Here is an 18,979-nt window from a genome sequence, read left to right on the forward strand (position 1 = left end):
TGCGCGGCCTCCGCCTCTTCCTTCCGCCGTGGGGCGGGGGGCATGGGGTACAGACGGGCCCGCGGCCGCCGGCCCCGCGGCGGCCCTGTCGCCGGCGTGAGCGCTGCTGCCGGGCCCCCAGCCGGAGCCGCTCGGGCGGCGGGCGAGAGAGGCAGGGCGCTGTTCCAGCCGACGCTTCCGGTGGGCGGTGCGCCGACGGCCAAGCAGCCGGGGCGGCCTCTTCCGGCGGTGGCGAGGATGGCGGCGGAGAACCGCTGTGAGTTCCCGGTGCCCCCGGCTGGCGGCCTCGGCGCGGGCGGGCCCTGCCGTCGGTGTAGCTCGGCGCCGCTGCCCGGCGCGGGGCCCGGCAAGTGGGTCAGGCTGAACGTGGGGGGCACCTGCTTCCTGACCACTCGACAGACGCTCTGCAGGGACCCTAAGTCCTTCCTCTTCCGCCTCTGCCAGGCCGACCCCGATCTGGACTCGGACAAGGTGAGCGCCGGCCCCGCGGCGCCCGCTCCGGGCCCGCTCCCCGCCTGCCGCGCTGAGGGCGCGCTGCGGCTGGTGCCCGGTCCCGCCGTGACGCCTGTCTAGGCGGCCGCCGGCGTGAAGGGAACGCGGGGCCCGGCGGCGCGGTGAGGGGCGGCAGGAACGACTCTGCTGCCGTGGAGGGAGTCTTCCTGAAGAGTGTTGCTTAATGAGTGCTGTCGTGCGAAGCAGTTGGGTTCGTGAATGACAAAACTGCTCATAATTACAGCAGACAGCGCAGTATCGTTTGTACGTTTGGTTAATATTTTTATGTTGTCTGACGGAGTTTAGTTTTTAGCGTTTTAATGAAATATCTGCATGCACTGACACTGTGTTATTTCTGCACTGTCATTATTCCCTTGTTCAATTACAAGAACCAGAGCAAAGTACTTTTGATAATAATCTCTCACTTAGACGTAGCATTCTGTCTTTTCAGCAATTCTTAGAGAAAAATGTTGCATATTCTGCATAGATTGCAAGTAGTGGGTGAATATTTTGGTATTCACTCTGACTCATTTTTAGTAGGGGAAGAAAGTTATTAAGATTTGTGGTGTGGTATGTAGTAATGGATATAAAGTATATAGTGCTGGCTCTGAAAGAAATTTGAGAGCATCACGGACAAAAAAGTTAGGGAAAAGAAAGGAACAGCTTATAACCCTATAACCAACAGGTTAAAAATAAGGAGTTGCTTATTATATATAAATTTAGAAATTTTTTTTCCAGTGAGGTTAGTAGATTTCATCATTTTTTCAGGCATAACTTCCAGAAAGGATATTTGAACACTTAAGATAGGGAACAGAATGTAATGTTCCTGAGTTAGAAGGAAAAAAAGTTGAAGTGTGGTGGTGTGGGAATTGTTTTGTCTTTGGTTTTGGTTGAGGTTTTTATGGAGAGCTTAAATTTACCTATAAAACTAAATTTAAATATGTAGGTGGCTTGTTGATAGGTAAACTGTCTCTTTGGGAGAGAGTAGGGAAGCATTCCTGTAAGGGTTCCTAATTTAAAGATAAAGCACTGCCATATGCTCTGGCAAATGGGAGGGCCAACTGTGTCCTGCACTGTTGTCCAGCATTGCCAGCTGGGCAAGAGAGGGGATTGTCCCATTCTGCTCTTTTTTGGGGTGTGGCCTCACTTTGAGTCCTGTAGCCAGTTTTGGGCACCACAATATCAGAAGGATCTAAGGCTCTTAGGGAGTATCTGAAGGAGGAACACAAAGTTTCTGAAGAGGAAGCCATATGAGAAATAGCTGAGGTCACTTGGCTTCTTCAGCTGGAGGAGGCTGACAGAACGCTCATTGCTGTCTGCGTGTTCCTCTTGAGGGGCAGTGTTTTCTGTTCTGTGTGACCACTGACAGAATCAAAGGGAACGGCATGGAGCTATGTCAGGGAGGTTTGTGTTGGAATCAGGAAAAGGTTCTTTCCAATGAGATTGATTGAACACTGGAACAGGCTTCCCAGGGAATGGTCATGACCCTAAGCCATGAGCTTGACAAAGCTCAGGCACATGGTAGGGGTGTTGGGGCTGTGCTATGCAGGGCCAGGAGTTAGACTTGATCCTTGTGGGTCCCTTCCAACTCAGGATATTCTGTGATTTTAAGATTTCCTTAATGCTTCCTACTGTAAAGAACTGAGAGGCTTCAAGAAAGGTAGCATGTTGGCCTTTAAACTGCCTTCAGGTACTAATGTTCAGTAGGACAGGGCAGCCTGTCTCTTGCTGTCAGGTATGTTTCCACATGTAATGGGAGAAGGATTAACCTTTGGCACACACTGTGGCCAAACTAATGTTGAATGGATTAGGATAGTAACATTGACTCTCTGAATTTAGATGTTTCACAATGTCACTCACAGCTTTAAAACTGAGAGTAATTTCAGATTTTAGCAAATAAATGAGCTGTAGTGGTCATATATACTGTTCAGAATAGAATTTGTTTTCCATGGTATTTAAATCTTGGTTTAAGAGATGAATACATAAAATAGACAAGCAGAGCCTTGCTCACCTTGTCATCATTGTTGAATTTAATGCTTTTACTTCATTTAATAATTTACATATATTTCCTTGTTTCAGCATCTTCCTATTTTAGCTATATACCACTTTTTGTTTGCAAACTGTTCTAGCATTCTTTTAACTTTCCCCTAAGAAGGAGATTATCAAACTTTTGTAATAAGGTTTTGTCAGTGGTAGTCATGCTTGATTTTTAATGCCTTTCTGAAGTTGCCATAGAATCTGTCAAAGAAGGAAGTACAAAAGCACCGAGAGTTGTAGAAAAATCAAAGTCTTCCTGGTAGCGCAACCTTGAATGTCAGCATTAAGAAATATCTAAATTGTAGTCATTATTCTAAGAAGTAACAGATACATTTCATTTGTCTACGAGATTTCTAACTTGTCAAGTGGGTTTTGTTACTGATGTAGTTTTGATAAGTACCGCTAGTCTGCAGACACTCAAAGTTTTTAGGCCACAGAGTAAGTGAAAAAATCACTAGTTTAATATTTAAAAAGCACAGATGATAGGGATGACAATTATATATAAATCCAAATTTAGTACCAAATACAACTGAATTTCTCTGCATATTGCTGCTTTTATAAGAACTCAGAATATGTAAATTATGTAAAATTAAAAATTGTGTAAAATTAAAATATTCATGTTAGAGCATACAGCCTTGAGCCAAGAGCTTGATGGTATGACTTGAGTGTATCCAGATCCAGTATTGATCCCAATGAAGATAATTAATTGGAAATAAATTTATGACATTTCATTTAGTGTCTTAATGCAATTCTTGGGGAGATTGTTAAATGGGATTAGGGAGGTGTATGTATTTGGTGCACCTTTTGAGTCCTGCTGGAATCCTGTACTGGATTCTAGCATCCACAATTCAAGGTCACAGCAGAGCAGTGACTAGTCACAAGGTGAAATATGATTTGGTGAAAAGTTTTACAGAACAAAACTTTTTTATGGCAAGAAGTTTAAGAAGTGACTTCTCAGTCCGGAGGTACATACATGGAGGCAAGGAATCTCATAGTGAAGTCTGTTCAGTCTAGCAAAGGTGTTGTGAAATACAGCTAGCAAAGTGTCAAACTATAGATGTCCTTGCTAGAAGGTACATAATATTAACAGTGCCAGTAATTTATTGGAATTGTTTGGTTTCACTGCTACTTTCTAAAGGTTATAAATTAATTGAGTTCTTTGTGTGTTTTAAACTAAGATCAGGGTAAGTGTTCATTATGAAATTCATTTGAGCTTCAATCTCTATAAAGATCGAATTGAAAACATTTGCAACTGGAATACATGATCATTTAGTTGTTTTGGTCAGTATTTTTCAAAGGAATGTAATTGTGAGCTACACTTACTTTTCATTGGTATGCTGAACCAGGTGATTGAAAATTTAGGAGCAAGTTACTAGATTTCCTCTAAAATTCCATGGTGTTTGTAACTTGAAGTAAACATTAGTGTGGGAGAGTGGCAATAAACACATGCAGTCTTCACTGTATGTAGGCAATGCTGTCTTCTAAATGGTGTCCTTGTAAATATGCATGAAAAAGGCCTAGAACTTACAGACAATGAAGAAAAAAACTCTTCAGAGAAGAATGTAATGCAAAAGTACAACTGGGTAAAGATACAAACAGTCCTGTGATTAACTAGCAGTTTAAGGTTGGATGCACAAAGACAACATGCATTTGGTTTGAATTTTCTTATGAAGAATGTCAGCATTTGCAGGAAACACCTCTAAGCGTGGAGTGATATGACTATACTGAATAGAGAGGAAGCTTAAATTTCTGCTGCTGTTCTGGTAAACAGTAACACCTGTTCCTATAAAAAACATCTGAAAGAGAGGAAACTTTGAAACCTTATTAGAATATAGGTTTGTCTGACATTTGTGGTAAAGTTTAGGAAATGGCTTCAAAATACCTACACTAGTTGTGTCAGTGAAGATGAAAACTTTCTCAAAGTAGAGAACTTTCTCTTGTAGAAAAAACAATTTACTAGTTAGCAGAGGAAATGGCATAGCTGGACATCAAAGTCTATTAATAATTAAGCTGGCAAACCTAAAGCTAGTTATGTACACACAAACTAGCTACCTCTTTAAATTGTCCAGTTCACATTGGATCACGTTTGCAATTTATTATTTTATCTTACAATAAAACAGTTTTTATTTTAAAAGTGTCAAAAAGCTAATTACATGTGATAATACAGTGTGTTTTCATGTACACGTGGATGAAAACAGTCCTGATAATACTCTGAAAGACTTACGACCTGTACTTTTAGAGTTCCTGGTAGAGCAGATGAGTACGCTTCTGTGTCAGCTTGTATTGGATTTATGTTTACATAAATATCCTTAAAGATCTAGTGTAATTGGCCTTTCTTAGTGATTTCAACATGAAGTGCTTAGCATACACTGAAGGATATTCAGGGCAGCTCACTCAAAAGGAGGAGTGATAAGGAAGATGCTGAGGAAGTAAATTTTTTTGCGCCACTCACCTTTGCTTTATTTGCATATGGTTACAATATTCTTTACTGATCAGTTCATCTCTCAACTCTTGGCTCCCTGGTGCTAGTGTGTAGCATATCTGAGCTGTCAGGTCAATGTTCAAGACACACATCCTCCTCTTAATGTTAATTAATGCATATTTTCTATGTCTGTAATCTGAGTAAGCAACTTTTGCATGGAATTTAGATGCTTAAGTGAATCCTGTTGACAGAATTTGGGTTGCGGACTGTTAGAATTTAGCCAAAGTTCTTTAACTGTTGATGTTTTCTAATGTTTAAAAAAAAATCTATTACAGCAAAAATTTTAGGACTTCTGTGTGCCTTCTTTTTTTTTTTTTATTTTTCAAGGCACCTTGTCTGAAAGGCTTTATAGAGTAAACTATGACACTACTGAGATTTTTTTTTTCCGTGTATGAACCCTCATAAGGTGGAATTTGAAAGAGAAGGCCTGACATAGCCTCTTCCCTCTGTGGTTTTGTTGGAAGCTTGTTTCATATATAGAAATCAACTCAGAAAAATACAATTTCAGATAATGTAGGCCTTTAAAAAAAAGTTCAGGCCTTTTGTGAAAGGAGTGAAGTAGCCATTGTTACTTAAGATTTCATTTAGAGCTTTTAATCACTTTGCTTCTGCGACCCACCTCTCTGTCTCTGAAGTGGTGTAGAGGTTACGACTAGTATTGCTTCAGAAGGCGATGCGAGAAGACACTGCAGTGTGAAAAATTACAGTCATCTTAATGAAGAAGATTATTTCTAGAGATTAGTTTTTCCTAACTCAGAAGACTTCCAGTTTTGTAAGCCTTGTGTTTCTTAATGCAGTTCAGATGATGACCAACTACGGGTTTTTTTTCTTTAAAACAGCTTTTATTTTTATCTGTTTTGGATTTTCCTTTCCAACATCACTGGTTTATTTTCCTTTACTAAATAATACTTTTCAGCTTATATTTCTTACAGTTGTCAGCTGTTCTAATTTCTTTGGGTTGTATCTGTAAATTGCACATTCTTGAAGTGTTTTGGTTATGCAAATGTATTTATAGATTAAATATTAAAACTGTACTACTTCATCTATATACTGGTTTTGTTGCATAGTCTTGCTTTTGTGAGACCATGAGCTTAGATCAGAAGAAATTGTGATTAGACTTCATCAAGCATTGTCTGGTCTGAGTGTAGGTAAACTGACAGTACGTTTTAATATGTTAGCATTTTCTTGAACAGTTAATTTTATACAAAATTATACACTCCTTCACTTCTTCTGAAATGACACTGTGTCTAGGTGTGTAAAGCATTTAATTGTAATTATAGAAAGGGTTTATGGCTTTTGTAGTTCAGGCTGTAGTCTTTCTACATTCTACCAATCCTGGTCGGACAAGTGCAGTTATTCAGAAACTAAATCTATGTACCTGAAAATACATCTTCCGTGTTTTTTCCCAGCAAAACATTTTAGGAACTCTGCGCACTGTTAAGTAGAGAGAGCTTTCAGATATCACAGTTCAGTAATCATACCTTTCCATATAGGCATTAATGTTCAAATGCAGACGATTGAGTCGGTAGAGTTTCTTTCTTTCTTTCGCTAGCAATTATTGCTAGAACCTACTAGTACCTATGGTTTTGAGGGAGTATGATCCACATCATTGGTAGTGATGATTTTTTGAGTATCTCCTGTAAACTACTGGAATATTACAAATAAGAATAAGTAAAAAGGTATTTGGGGTGCTGCCACATCTCTCTAGTATATATCTGTAGGATATCCATTGCACCAAAACCTTCTGTACAGTCAGTAATCCTCTTGATAGTAGAAAGGAGCCAGTGGATCAGTTAGAAGTCTTTCTACGAATCTTCCTTAGATCTCTGGCCAGCACAAGTATGTCAGTACTATCTTGATTACAGGCGTTCACACATAGATTCTAAATAACCAATTTTGCTTCTTTATCTCTTTGTCAGGAATATCAGCTCTGCAGGTGAATTTCTTGAACTGTTTCACAATTCACAAAACGCTCTAGTCTGTTTGGTAAATTGAGCATTAGTTTTCATCTCTTCATCTATTACTTCACTTGTCTGCATGAGATAGGTAGGAATTGCATCTTCTACTTTTTTTTTTTTAGAAGATGCATGTACAACCCTTGCTTGGTACACAACAGTTCTCAGTACCCTGTGAGTATTTGTACATCGAGCAAAGACAAAAGCAAATGTTTTTAGAGCAAAGTGTTATGGTTAAAAAAAATTAGGTTTGTTTGCCTTTCTTTAATTAAAAAAAAAAAAGAAGAAAAAGGAAAAACTGGTATTTGAAGCTCGCTAGAATGTAGCCATTGTTCTGACTCTTCAGGCTCCCAAACAAGATTTCCTGGTTTTAAGTGCTTTTTTTAAGCTTAACTTTTGGTGTTCTCACCGCTTAGATCTTTCATGCTAATGATGTTGTTAATCATTGATAAGGGGTTAGGGGGATTGATCAGATAAGAGAAGTTGTGTATTGGATGATTTGATTCACCAGTCTGATACCATGGCAGTTATATTCTTTAATTGCTTTTATTGTCTTTAATAAATCCAGCTTTCAGGGATGTGGCTATATCTGAATACCTGCTCGCTGCAAGATGAATGTTAACTTGCAGTTCCCGTTTGGATGTTCATTGTGAGGTTTTTGGTTTGTTTGGTTTGGGCTTTGGTGTTCTCTTGCTTTGTTTTGGGTTGTTTGGTTGGTTTGTGTTTGTTTGTTTTTCTAATCTAGGATGAAACAGGTGCCTATTTAATAGACAGAGACCCAACCTACTTTGGGCCAGTACTGAACTATCTCAGACATGGAAAACTGGTTATTAACAAGGACCTAGCTGAGGAAGGTAAGACATCTCTAAAATCTTGTTTGCTTGCCACTTGCTTATTATTTTCACTTCTTTTGAATCACCAAAATTAACTTAGAACAAGATGGCAAACCTTAACCAGTGTAGCGTTTCTGTCTGTTTCAAGCAAAACTGATAGGTATCATGCAGTTATAGTTTATGGGGTAATTTGAGCATTTTGAGTACAATTCTTGATTTCACAACCCCCATTCTCAGTTGGAACAAAAGTATTCAAACAAGAGGGGAGATGCCTTTTATTGTGTAATCTTGTATCTTTCCTGTGTAACTGTGAAATATTTCGGTTTAGTCCTCTTTAATCAAAAGACTGCTGCCTAGGAAGCAAGCTTCAAAAGATGTAAAACAAACTAAAAGTGAAGTTCTGGCATGTTCAGATGTGTGGAATGTGCTTCTAAAGACTGAATTCTGCCCCCAGCTTCTCCCTTCTTGTTCCCAGTTTGTATCAAATTTACCCTAATGGAGGATGATAGTAATAAAACTGTATTGATAGCATATTGAAGAAATTTATCAAAGAGTAATACAGTTTAACTATACTTGGGGGGGAAATAGTATGAAGTATAATTTCCATGTGAATTAGTTGAGCATTAGTTAAGCATACTGTGGGTGGAGAACAGGTAGGCCTTGAACATGTGAGTAGAAGCAGTATATATCTTTAAGCTTTTGTTTCAGACTCTAAGATCTCAAATGACAGGAAGAAAAATTTTATGCTTGGTAGCAGCTGCAGAGATTTTTCAGTAGGATTATTTAAATTTCTCTTTTGCATTCCAGCCTGAGGCAGGGCCTGAGGTATGGTAGTCTTAGCAGTCTGCTATGGAACAGTATCTGTGTGCATTTTTTTGTTTCTTGTCTTGTTTTGTATGTGAAATGGCATCCGTTTTCTTTGGGATATTTTTAGGACAATTTTTTAAAACGAGCCAAAGATCACATTACACGTACATGAAAGAAGCCAGAATTGTTAGGTTGGTGAACTGCCTTATCATAGGGAAAAATAAATAATTTTCTGTAGCTGTTGAGAAGATAATCTTATGAACTGGTTGGTGATTTTGACCTGGAGTCTTTAGTTATACTGTCTTCCTAAAAACTGTTTTCATACTAGGTGTACTGGAAGAGGCTGAATTCTACAATATCACATCTCTAATAAAACTGGTAAAGGACAAAATAAGAGAAAGAGACAGCAGAATCTCTCAGGTGAGGCTGTTTTCTTGTGTGCTTTTGATTATTTGTTCTATGACAGGTAGTGAATGTGTTCCATTTGTATTTTTATGTAACTCCTGATTTCCCCAGTAAGATACTGAATGGCTGCCTCCATCACTGGATGATCTGGAACCACTAGTATACAAAGATTAATATTTTTAATTGCTGGCTCCTGCTAGTCTGCTTACAGAGTTCACAGATCTCTTTCAAAAACTGAAAACATTCTAAGTAATTCTTCCAAAATGTTCGGTAATAGTAGAATTTGTCATATTATCATTTCTGGAAATAGTTATGTTAGAGAACAGCTTTTGTAGAGCATAGCTTTCTCATTGACTTTTAAATGTTCTGAGTATGATGAGGTTTCCTAACTATGGTATAATTGTTTATACAGTATGTTTATGCAGCATACGTACAGATGCTGTTTAGCTCCTGTCATATGTTTTTGTAGCAAAGTTGCTTTCTTTATTTGTAATGCTCTGTGATTGAGAAGGTTGCCTCTTCTCATAGCAGCTCATGTTCTCCATGAAAGGGAATATGATAAAGTTTGTTCATTAACTCTGCTACTCAGATAACTGGTAACTTCTCTGGTAACTGAGTCTTCATGGAGATACTACAAACTTACATTGTTATTGACAATTTTCTCTTGAAGCTAGGTTGTTGGATCGCAGGGTTGCTCTGATAGCATTTACTATAGGTCTCAGCTAAAATGGTCCTAGTTATTCATTGCTCTGGATGGATTCAAAGTAGTGTTGCTTGCCATTTCTAGAGAGTAAAGGCAACTTCAGACAAGTCACAAACATAGTGAATTCCATGCCCTGTTGAGCATCTTATATTTCTTCTTGAAGGTGCCAGTCAAACATGTATACAGAGTGCTGCAGTGTCAGGAAGAGGAACTCACTCAAATGGTTTCCACAATGTCTGACGGCTGGAAATTTGAACAGGTAAAAAATCTGTATGAGATATAGGTAACACAGTTAACACAGAAATGAGTATGAAGTACCTTTTGTGAAAGAAGACTGTAAATTAAATTCCATGCATCTTTTTTTATTCAGTCATTTTCAGAATTTGGATAAACATACACAGTGAAGTTAAAATGTGATACTTGTGTTTGCATTTATCATAAAACAAAAGAAAAATTCAGCTTTCCAGGAGGTAAATTTTGCTGACTTTCTATAAAAATATCTGCAACGTCTGAAATGTAATTCTTCAGTGTGTACACATGAGCAGTTGAAGGGTGAATCGACCAGATTTAACTAATAACCTCAAGTTTATGTGAATGATAGGTTAGATATGAAGAGCTCTGGGTAAAAGAGATGAGCTTGGGAGATTAATGTTTGCCAGGCCCAAAGAGTGGTTCTTCAGATAAAAAAAACCTGATATACAAAGGAGGGTGGACTTTACCTGTGTAGATGTGAAGCGTGATAGCTGTGAACTATGTGAATGTTCTTGTTCTTTGCAGTGCATAAAAATAGCTTTGTGTGTACATTCAAGAACACACTGTAAAATCGCACGATCTATCTGTTATCTTTGGTAATTTCTGTAAGTAAGAAATAAACTCTACAGCTGGTTTATCCTTCGCATTCCTAATCCAGCAGAGTATTTAAACTGCTTTGGAGCTATGAATCTGTTAACTCTGAAACACAGGTGTTCATCTGCTAGCACCTTTTTCAGTGTCTGATGCTTACAATAGGAGAAAGTGAAATAAGCACAAGCCCATTATCCTGTGTGGTCTCACTCTAGTAACACAACAAAGCAACATTTTAAAAATGTTTATGACACAAAGGTGAAAGAGAACATTTGTTTATATTTGACAAAATATGTAAGGTGCTGGTAACTTGGAGACAACCATGAGCAAATAGACTAAACAGGCGAAGAGCAAGCTTTTTATGCTTCAGTACTCCGCTTCAAGTATTACCAGGTCTGTGCCATATCACAAGCTAAATGTTGTTTAAGTCCCTGAAAAAAAACCTCTCACTTAATACACAACTGTTTTTTTGGCTAGTGCATGAAAAAAAGGTTTTTCAACATTCCTCTTTGTCAGGAGAAACTAGCTTTCATTACATATAGAGCTCCTTTACTTCTTAGCAGATTAAATGTCACCATATCTTTTACCTATCCTAAACCCTTCAGGGATATTGTATTTGGGAGTAATACTGCTTTGACAGTGCATGTGCTGAAAGACCTATTATAATCTCTTTTAGAACTGAAAGAATCCAGTGGTTCTCTTGGACATTACATCCTTGTTTCATCCAGCTGTCTCCCTACTTCCTCCCTGTCCCATGTTGAATATTTTTAGACACATAGTTTGAAGTAGATAAACAGAACAGCTGTATGATCTCATAATACTTAGTATCTCATTACCTCACACTAGCCCATTCCCTCCTTTGTACTCACTTGAAGCAGGATTAGAATATTGTGCATAAACAGTTTTATTGTTAATACCTTCAAACACTGTAGCATTTCTGTAATTTTTTTCTAAGCCCATGCTGCTCAGCAGCATGCTTTCTTTCCGAAGCAGTCTTTGGGGCAGTACCCACCATGCTCTGTATGTGAAAAAAGATGGACTCATCAGCTTTTTTAGAGGAGTGATATCTTTACAGATTAGGAGTGCTTGTGCTCTGAGCCACATATAACATGCTCAAGTGGTTGGTTTTGAAAAAGATTATTTTTTACGCTTAGCATTTCAAAATTTTATAGTTAAATATGATTGTATGTGGTTCTTAAATAGGAGTGTAAGGTGCTGAACCATTGGTGCACTAATGCAGATGTATTGATGTCCTTTTCCAAAGAACACACTTGAAAGCTGTGCTAGAAAAGTACAATTATGTATTATTCCCAGTCCAAAATCTATTCCCAAAAATTATGCTGCACCACTAATGTGCGTTACTTTGTAGAGGATTTTTAGCTTCAATTATTGCCTCTTCAGGCAATCAGAAAAAACCAGTATTTTGGCAATACAACAGAATAAAAAACTGTGGGCTATACAAAGTGGCAAAATGGAAATGCTTTAGACAGCAGTGGTGTTGATTGTGTAAATTTTAATGATTCATGTGACCTGAGTCTGGCACCATAATGCAGTCATGAGTATGTTCACTGTATGAGGAGGATGGTGTTTAACTGCTGTCTTCAAAATGATTCACACACAATAGCGGGATATAGATAAAGTTACTATTCATGGGCCTTCTCGTCTGTCGTAATCTCCAGTTTACTCAGAATAGGCAATTGTTGTCTAACTCTTCACATATAAATTAAAGTTCTAATCTTTCTAAAGTGCACGGAAAAGCTGTGCTTTAATTTAAATGGGCTAGGCATTGCCATGTGTTACTAAGGTAAAATATGTTTTGTAATAAGAGGTTGAGAAATTTAGGTGAGGTTGAACTTAAAATTATTAGATATTTGGCCAGTGTTCTTGGTAGTGATTTTTGTGGGAACAAGACAATTTTTTACATTCCAGTTATTTTCTTGGATCTTCTGTAAATTACTCTTTCTAAAACTAATCTAGACTACTCAACTTTTTTCCTCTTGTAGACTTCTTATGTTTCCCTAGCTGTGTTTTATCAGTAGTTGGAACAAGATGAAGCTCTTTAATACCCAGGGTTTATATACTGCTTTACATAACACCTTCCAGTCTTATATCCGTGCTGCCTTCTCCACCTGTCAATGTATGACAGGAAAATAATGGTTACTTTTATAACGCACCAAACTTTCTTTGTTTTTCAGAGTAGTTGCCTACAACACAGTTATATGAGGAGTTTTCTGTCTTCTTATCAGTAATTCTTAAATTCTATTAAAATTAAAAAGGGCTTTGCAACTGCCTCAGTAAATTTTACGTTGAAATGAAAGTTGTAGCTTGATAGCATCCTGTTCTAGTGGCAAGTAAGTGTTACCTGAACATTTGAGCTCATCTGTTACTTGTACAATTTGGATAACGGTATGTACTTCAGCTTTACAAAGGTTTCTTTTTCTGTTTTGCTTTGATTGGTTATTTCAGCTTATCAGTATAGGTTCCCAGTACAGCTGTGGCCGGGCTCAGCAGTCAGAGTTTCTGCTGATAGTGTCACGGGAAGTGAAAGGGGAAGAGAGATGCTTCCAGAAATGCTGCAGTGAGGTGTGTCACACCATTCTTTTTGCCCTCACAGTGATATGCTTGGCCTCCTTGCGTTTCTGCTGCTTTCAGATCATTCCACTTTTTTTCTGGATGTACAGCACATAGTAGTTTGTGTGTATTTGTGACTGGCTTTTATTTATATTCACGATATTTCATTACACATTATGAATGTCCACATTGTAAAAATAATAGAAAAACAACCAAACAAAAACCCTCGGTTATTTAGTTCAAGGTCTTTCTTAGGACAAGTTCTTACTTCCACAATAACTTCTTTTCCTTAAATTTTCCTCCAAAATTAACAGCCTTTGATCCATACCTAGTTAACTAAGAGGTACAATTCAAACATAAGGAGCCCTAATAATACACCTTTGAGTTCAGTGGGTCTAGAAGGGGACATTTCTGGTAAATTAGGAAAATGATTATTTCATCCACCAAAGTTAAGTTCTGAGTTTGAATCCTGTGTTTCTGGTAACTCAGAACTTAACTCTTTTTTAGGTGGATGAGAGATGTTAAAATTTGAATAATGAGTAACAGGAGTTTTTATAAGTAAAACATGGAGGAGTGAGGGGAGAACAAAATAGACAGTTTTAAATTTGTGTCCAGTTAAAAAAACATGCTGGGTGTTTCCTTGGCTTTATTGGGGGTATTTTCCATCTTGGGAAATTTTCTTGAAATCCAAATGGAGACTCCTAGCTTCATTCATTCTCTATTTTTTTCATCCTTCCTTTTCCCCTTGTTCTCCTTTTTTGATTGCTGTGTTACTTCCAAATATTTGTGAGTTTGGGAAGGATTTTTTTCTCTCAGTAACGTTGGAGGCAGTTTCTGTTTCTTTAAATATCTGTGCTACATTTTGAAGTGTTGTGTGTGAATTGATTTGGGAACCTGGTGCTCTGTAATTTTTTTCATCAACAAAATGACTGGAGTACTTGTTCTTTTTCTTGCAACAAATATGGTTATTTAGTCTGAAAGATGAGTATAACATTATGAAGATAACATGATCGTGAAATGGCTTAATAAAAACAAACCTTTGCTTGTGACTTTATATGGACACATAATCATGCAATACTAGATTTGAAACCCAGACTGTTACCCAGCCTTATAGCAGAATCTGCTTTCAATATACCAAGCACTGTCTGTTTCTTGCAGTTGTATAGGTAACATTTGGAATGTGAAATACGGGTGTTTCATACTTCCGGCAACAGAGAAAGAATTGTGGCTTGTTAGGGATGTGTAGGGTACAGGCAGAAGGATGTTATTCATGCCTTCATGTCCTGGATAGTTCAAAGTAAAAGACAGCATTGTAAAATGGAAGGTGGGGAGGACAGTGAAGAAATAAGTGCAGGTATAAAATAAAATAAAAATTATAATAAAAAAAATAAGCATTGAAGTCTGACTATTGCATTAAGAGACCTAAAATAAATACTCTTTCAGGCCTGGTGTCAGTCGTCAATGCTGAGTTTTAAGAGCTGATAAATGTGTATCTTCATAACCTTTTGCAGATCCTTTGGGAAGGCAGAACAAATGCATTATATGTTTAAAAGGCACAGAGTCCATTCTTAGATTCATACAACTTGATTCTGCAAAAAAAAATAAATGAGTGGAGGATTTTCTTTGATTCTATTAGCTGATAGTATAATTTAAAATTTTGAAAGGACCATTTTTTTCAAGCTTTCTAGTGTACAAAGAGTACACCACATCTGAAATAGAAGCAGTATTATTCAAAGTACAAGAATATTTAAAATAGAATTTGAGAATAATTGTTACAGAATTTACTTGGTTTTGATAATCAGACCATCACAAAATAGAGAAGGAAATTACTAGTGGTGAAGTAGGAAAGTTAGTTAATATGAGTAACTCCAGTGGTAAGCAGAGGAAGAAGAGGAAGAAGGAAGAGGAGGAAGAAGAAGAAGAAGAAGATGGGGCTGCTGTTTGTGCAAGCTGGAGTGGTTGTCTGAGATAGCAATACTATTGCTGATTTTTCTGGTAAATATATGATACAGATTTTGAATCAATATTATTAAACCAATGCAGCAAATCTGTATAGGCATGTTACTGAAATGTGTCTGGTTTAGAGATCTGTCTCAGTTCAGTTGGGCATGAGATTAGTTCACTTCAAAATTGAGGTTCTTTATTACAAGATAGGAAATTCCTTCTTGTGATTTCTTTTCAGGAGAATTGTCATCTCTGTTGGCACATCAAGCAATAACTGTGTTTCTTTTGATTTAATAAAAATAAAAGTAATGTTCCTTTCCATTCTTGCTTTTTTTAGCTGTAGCTGACAGCCTACTAGTACCATCAACCCTTATTCCATGCAAGCAGTAATGGATCCTTGTCTAATGAATTTTCTGTCATAAGTAGCCTTGGCATTTTCCTGTGCTCAGTTCTGACACTGTTGGGGCTCACAGGGATGCTTAAATAGGATCACACTGCTTTAGTAAGGAGTGTAATGAAACAAGCCATGGAAGGAATAAACCAATGCAGAAAAATAGATATATGCATGTATATGTACATATGTGTGTGTGTATATATATATATATATATATATATATATATAAAAGCATACAAATCTATGGAATTTACCATTTCAACATGTTATTTTATCCTTCCTTAAGTTCTTGGTAATTTAAGCTACATGAAGCAAATGTGGCTTCAAAACAAAAACAGTTTGTCCTTTCAGAAAGTCTGAGAAACAGTAGCCTGGATAATCTGAAATCCTTCGACCTGTTTTTCGTACCTCAGATTACTCTGATGTGTTGTGGCTTCTTTTGGGGTGTGGGATGGGGGTGGTAGTGTGGGGGCAGATGGACATGACAGGGGTAGTCTTCCAGTTTATCAGCATCCTTCTTAAAGTGTTGTCACCAATACTGGGAACAGTGAAGTGACTTTTGGAACAGGAGCTAAACATAGTTGGAATAGGCTAAAACGTATTTCTGATCTCAGTTCCTGACAGAACAGTTCAGTTCTAATCTGCAGTCATTTTCCATTGTTTCCTTTTCTGCCATCAGCCTTGTTGTGGATCATTTCAGAAAGCTACAATGACATTTCTAGCATACGGTTGCTACTATGCAAATGCTACATTTTTGACTGCACACATGTCAAACTGCTTATGAGAGTATTGTGAGTTGGAGTTTTGAGGAACTTGGGTCTCATTCTGCAAAAGTGACCTTATCAACTGTTCAGTAGTGGCAAGACATCGTTAGGTGTTTTGCAGTCAGCTAAATTGATAGTCCCATCCAACTGGCTAAAAATATTCAGTCTGCCATGTCTCCTGAAAAGACTCATGTGCAATAGCTTGATTTATATGATAGGATTATAAAGCATTTGTTAGGAGCTGAAGTAACTGAAGACCTGTCAACCTGGTTGAAACAGGATTGATGATTTGACTGATGTTTGGGTCTTGTATGGTATCTACTTTCAGAGAGGTCATTTGTTTCTTTAGAGTGTCAATAAGTAAAGAAGTATTTTTCCTTCTGGTAGTTAACATAGCTTACCTGATAATGAGTCATTGCCATTTTCCAAGAAGAGTCAACTGTTAAGTTGTATGCTTGAATTCTTCAGTGAAACTTCAGAGAAGGTGAATTTTGAGTGGCTTTATTTAAATATGTATGCACAATTTCTGGATGTTTTCTAGCCTTTAAATGGGTTAAAAATGTTCTTTAATGTCCTACCTTTTACCTTAATAATTTAAGCAGTTTCTGTATTTGTACAAAATAGTTTATAATTGCTATATAATGTATAGTGTAAACTTTGTACCGCTTTATTGGGTTTAAAGCAACTTAATTGCTATTATTTTCTGAAAATCTGTGCGTATTATTTGTTGATAGGAAAGACAGTCAGCAAATCATCTTACTATACAAAGTAAATTTGAGTTGATTTTCCAGCTTTTCAGTAGACTTTCTTAGTCCATCTTGTGCAGCTAAGAAACTAGTTACTCTGTGGGTTTCATGATTCTGTGTTGCACAAATACGTTATGGTGCAGACTGCAGAGTATTCATTGTGAAAGATTAGCTGAGATGTAACATCTCAAGGTAAATGATGTCTTTATATGCACCGGTGCTTCTAGAAAACCTGGGTGTGTGTAACTTCATTACACAGTTTTGGTTGAAAAAATGTCTTTAACAATGATTTTTGATCAGCCTGTGTTCATTACTGTTTATGCATATATTTTGCGGAACTAGAGTGGTATTAGAAGAGGAGGAGGCAGGGAAGGTTTCTGGTGATCACATTCAGTGTAGTTAAAGTATGTAATTTGAGAGTGATGAATTTTGATGGGCAGTGCTGCTCGTGGAAGGCTGAGCCTTGTATGCTGTAATATCATCAGGCTTCAAAAAATTTTGACAATGCCTAGGCCTGACATCAAGTTGATTCGTTATGTAGACACACTGCCTGCTGCTCTTTGTAGACATTGGCTCTGTCCATCTGTGGAAGTGCTTGCTTGGCTGTCTTACTGCCGTGCAGGAACATCTGAACATCTCTCTTCTCTCCTTAGAAAGTACAATGAGGCTTTGTTTTCTTCTGACAGCGCTATACACAAGCTGCTTTTAACCTTGGTCTAACTTCAATTTTTGTTGGGGGAATAATTTTATCCCTTAAATGCAAACTCTGGATCAGGATTTCATCTTGCCTTCATCTTTCAAACTTTAACAAATCTTTTACTCTCTTTGGTGTTCTGCTAGACTAATGGTAGTACACTATTTGTCTTTACAGAGATAACTACAGTGTGTTAAGTGCCGTTACTCTAGAAAAATAAGTTAGGCCTTTTCTATGTGTCCATTTCTAGAGCACTTAAATGGTACAGTAGAAATTGGGGAATAGGGCAGTCTTATTGTATATGTGTGGTGATTTGGTAGATAGATTAAATATTAAATAGTTTGGGTAATGACAAATTGACACAGTGTATCTGTGCAACAGTTTTATTTTTAGGACTTTGATCTGTGTCAGTAGATCTGACATTATCTTGTAGATCACACATTATCTTGTTGTGCTTTTGAAATAAATCTTTAAAATAAATGAACCAGCTACATCTGAATTGAGTCTGGCTTGGAAAGGCAGGCAAGCATGTAAAGCTTCTAGCATATTAGGTAAGTGTATTGTGTGTAAGGTAAGACAATTTCTGCCATTTGATAAACATGCTGCATAAGAAGTAGTGGTGATGTTGAGTATATTCCTCTTTCTCAGTAAATTGTCATTTATCATTCAATGTAGAGACTCTAGAAGCTTGTAAATATGTCACATTTCATTATACATGGCTTCTGCTTGTAGCACTTCCTTAATTAACTTCCTTGTAGCAGTACGTATGAATTTCAGATGTTAATCTTGATGTCCCACCATACCGTGTCTTGTTGTTTTCCAATCAGATGCAAATATTGTGTTTGTTCATTCAAAATATGTTTTAATAGAAATACCATTATTTTGTAAGTAGTGATGGGTATCCCTTCAGGCTAAAGAGGTTCCTGCATGCAGCCATTTACATATTAAATCATGCCACATTAAGATAACCACATATAAACTTTAAAAATTAACTTTGGAGGATAGGAAGGTTTCTAGTAAATAACAGAAACAGGGAACAGGCTACTTCTTCACTGGCCTGCCTCCACAGTCTTTCCTTTCACAGTGAATCATTAATTCTGTAACTGTTTAAAAAAAAAACTATGTGCATCTTATCATCAGAGTGTGTATTGTCAATGCATTTGTCAGCATCAAAACGTATTTGCATTGAAGTGGAGAATCATGCTTCAGGCACAGCCTATAGTCTGAAGAGTGAGGAATGTTTGTACTAATCGTGAGACTATGAAATTTGTTTTATGTGGAAATACAATTGACTTTTTTTTTTAAATTT

At 37.4% G+C, this 18,979-nt stretch overlaps 1 protein-coding gene across 4 annotated transcripts in view; it reads left to right on the forward strand.

The window, feature by feature from the left end:
• The first annotated feature begins 9 nt into the window (after window positions 1-9).
• Window positions 10-18,979, forward strand: part of KCTD5 (potassium channel tetramerization domain containing 5) — a 32,295-nt gene continuing 13,325 nt past the window's right edge. For 2 of the 4 annotated variants that reach the window (XM_038151020.1, XM_038151021.1), the window contains exons 1-5: window positions 10-471; window positions 7,712-7,820; window positions 8,935-9,026; window positions 9,878-9,973; window positions 13,024-13,140. In XM_038151020.1, coding sequence (XP_038006948.1) covers window positions 43-471; window positions 7,712-7,820; window positions 8,935-9,026; window positions 9,878-9,973; window positions 13,024-13,140 — 843 coding nt within the window. In that variant the 5' untranslated portion in view covers window positions 10-42. The remainder of the gene's footprint in view (window positions 472-7,711; window positions 7,821-8,934; window positions 9,027-9,877; window positions 9,974-13,023; window positions 13,141-18,979) is intronic. The other 2 variants (XM_038151022.1, XM_038151023.1) reach the window with 1 other exon arrangement.

The sequence above is a fragment of the Motacilla alba genome, chromosome 14, assembly GCF_015832195.1.
Source record: "Motacilla alba alba isolate MOTALB_02 chromosome 14, Motacilla_alba_V1.0_pri, whole genome shotgun sequence".
Classification (NCBI taxonomy): domain Eukaryota; kingdom Metazoa; phylum Chordata; class Aves; order Passeriformes; family Motacillidae; genus Motacilla; species Motacilla alba.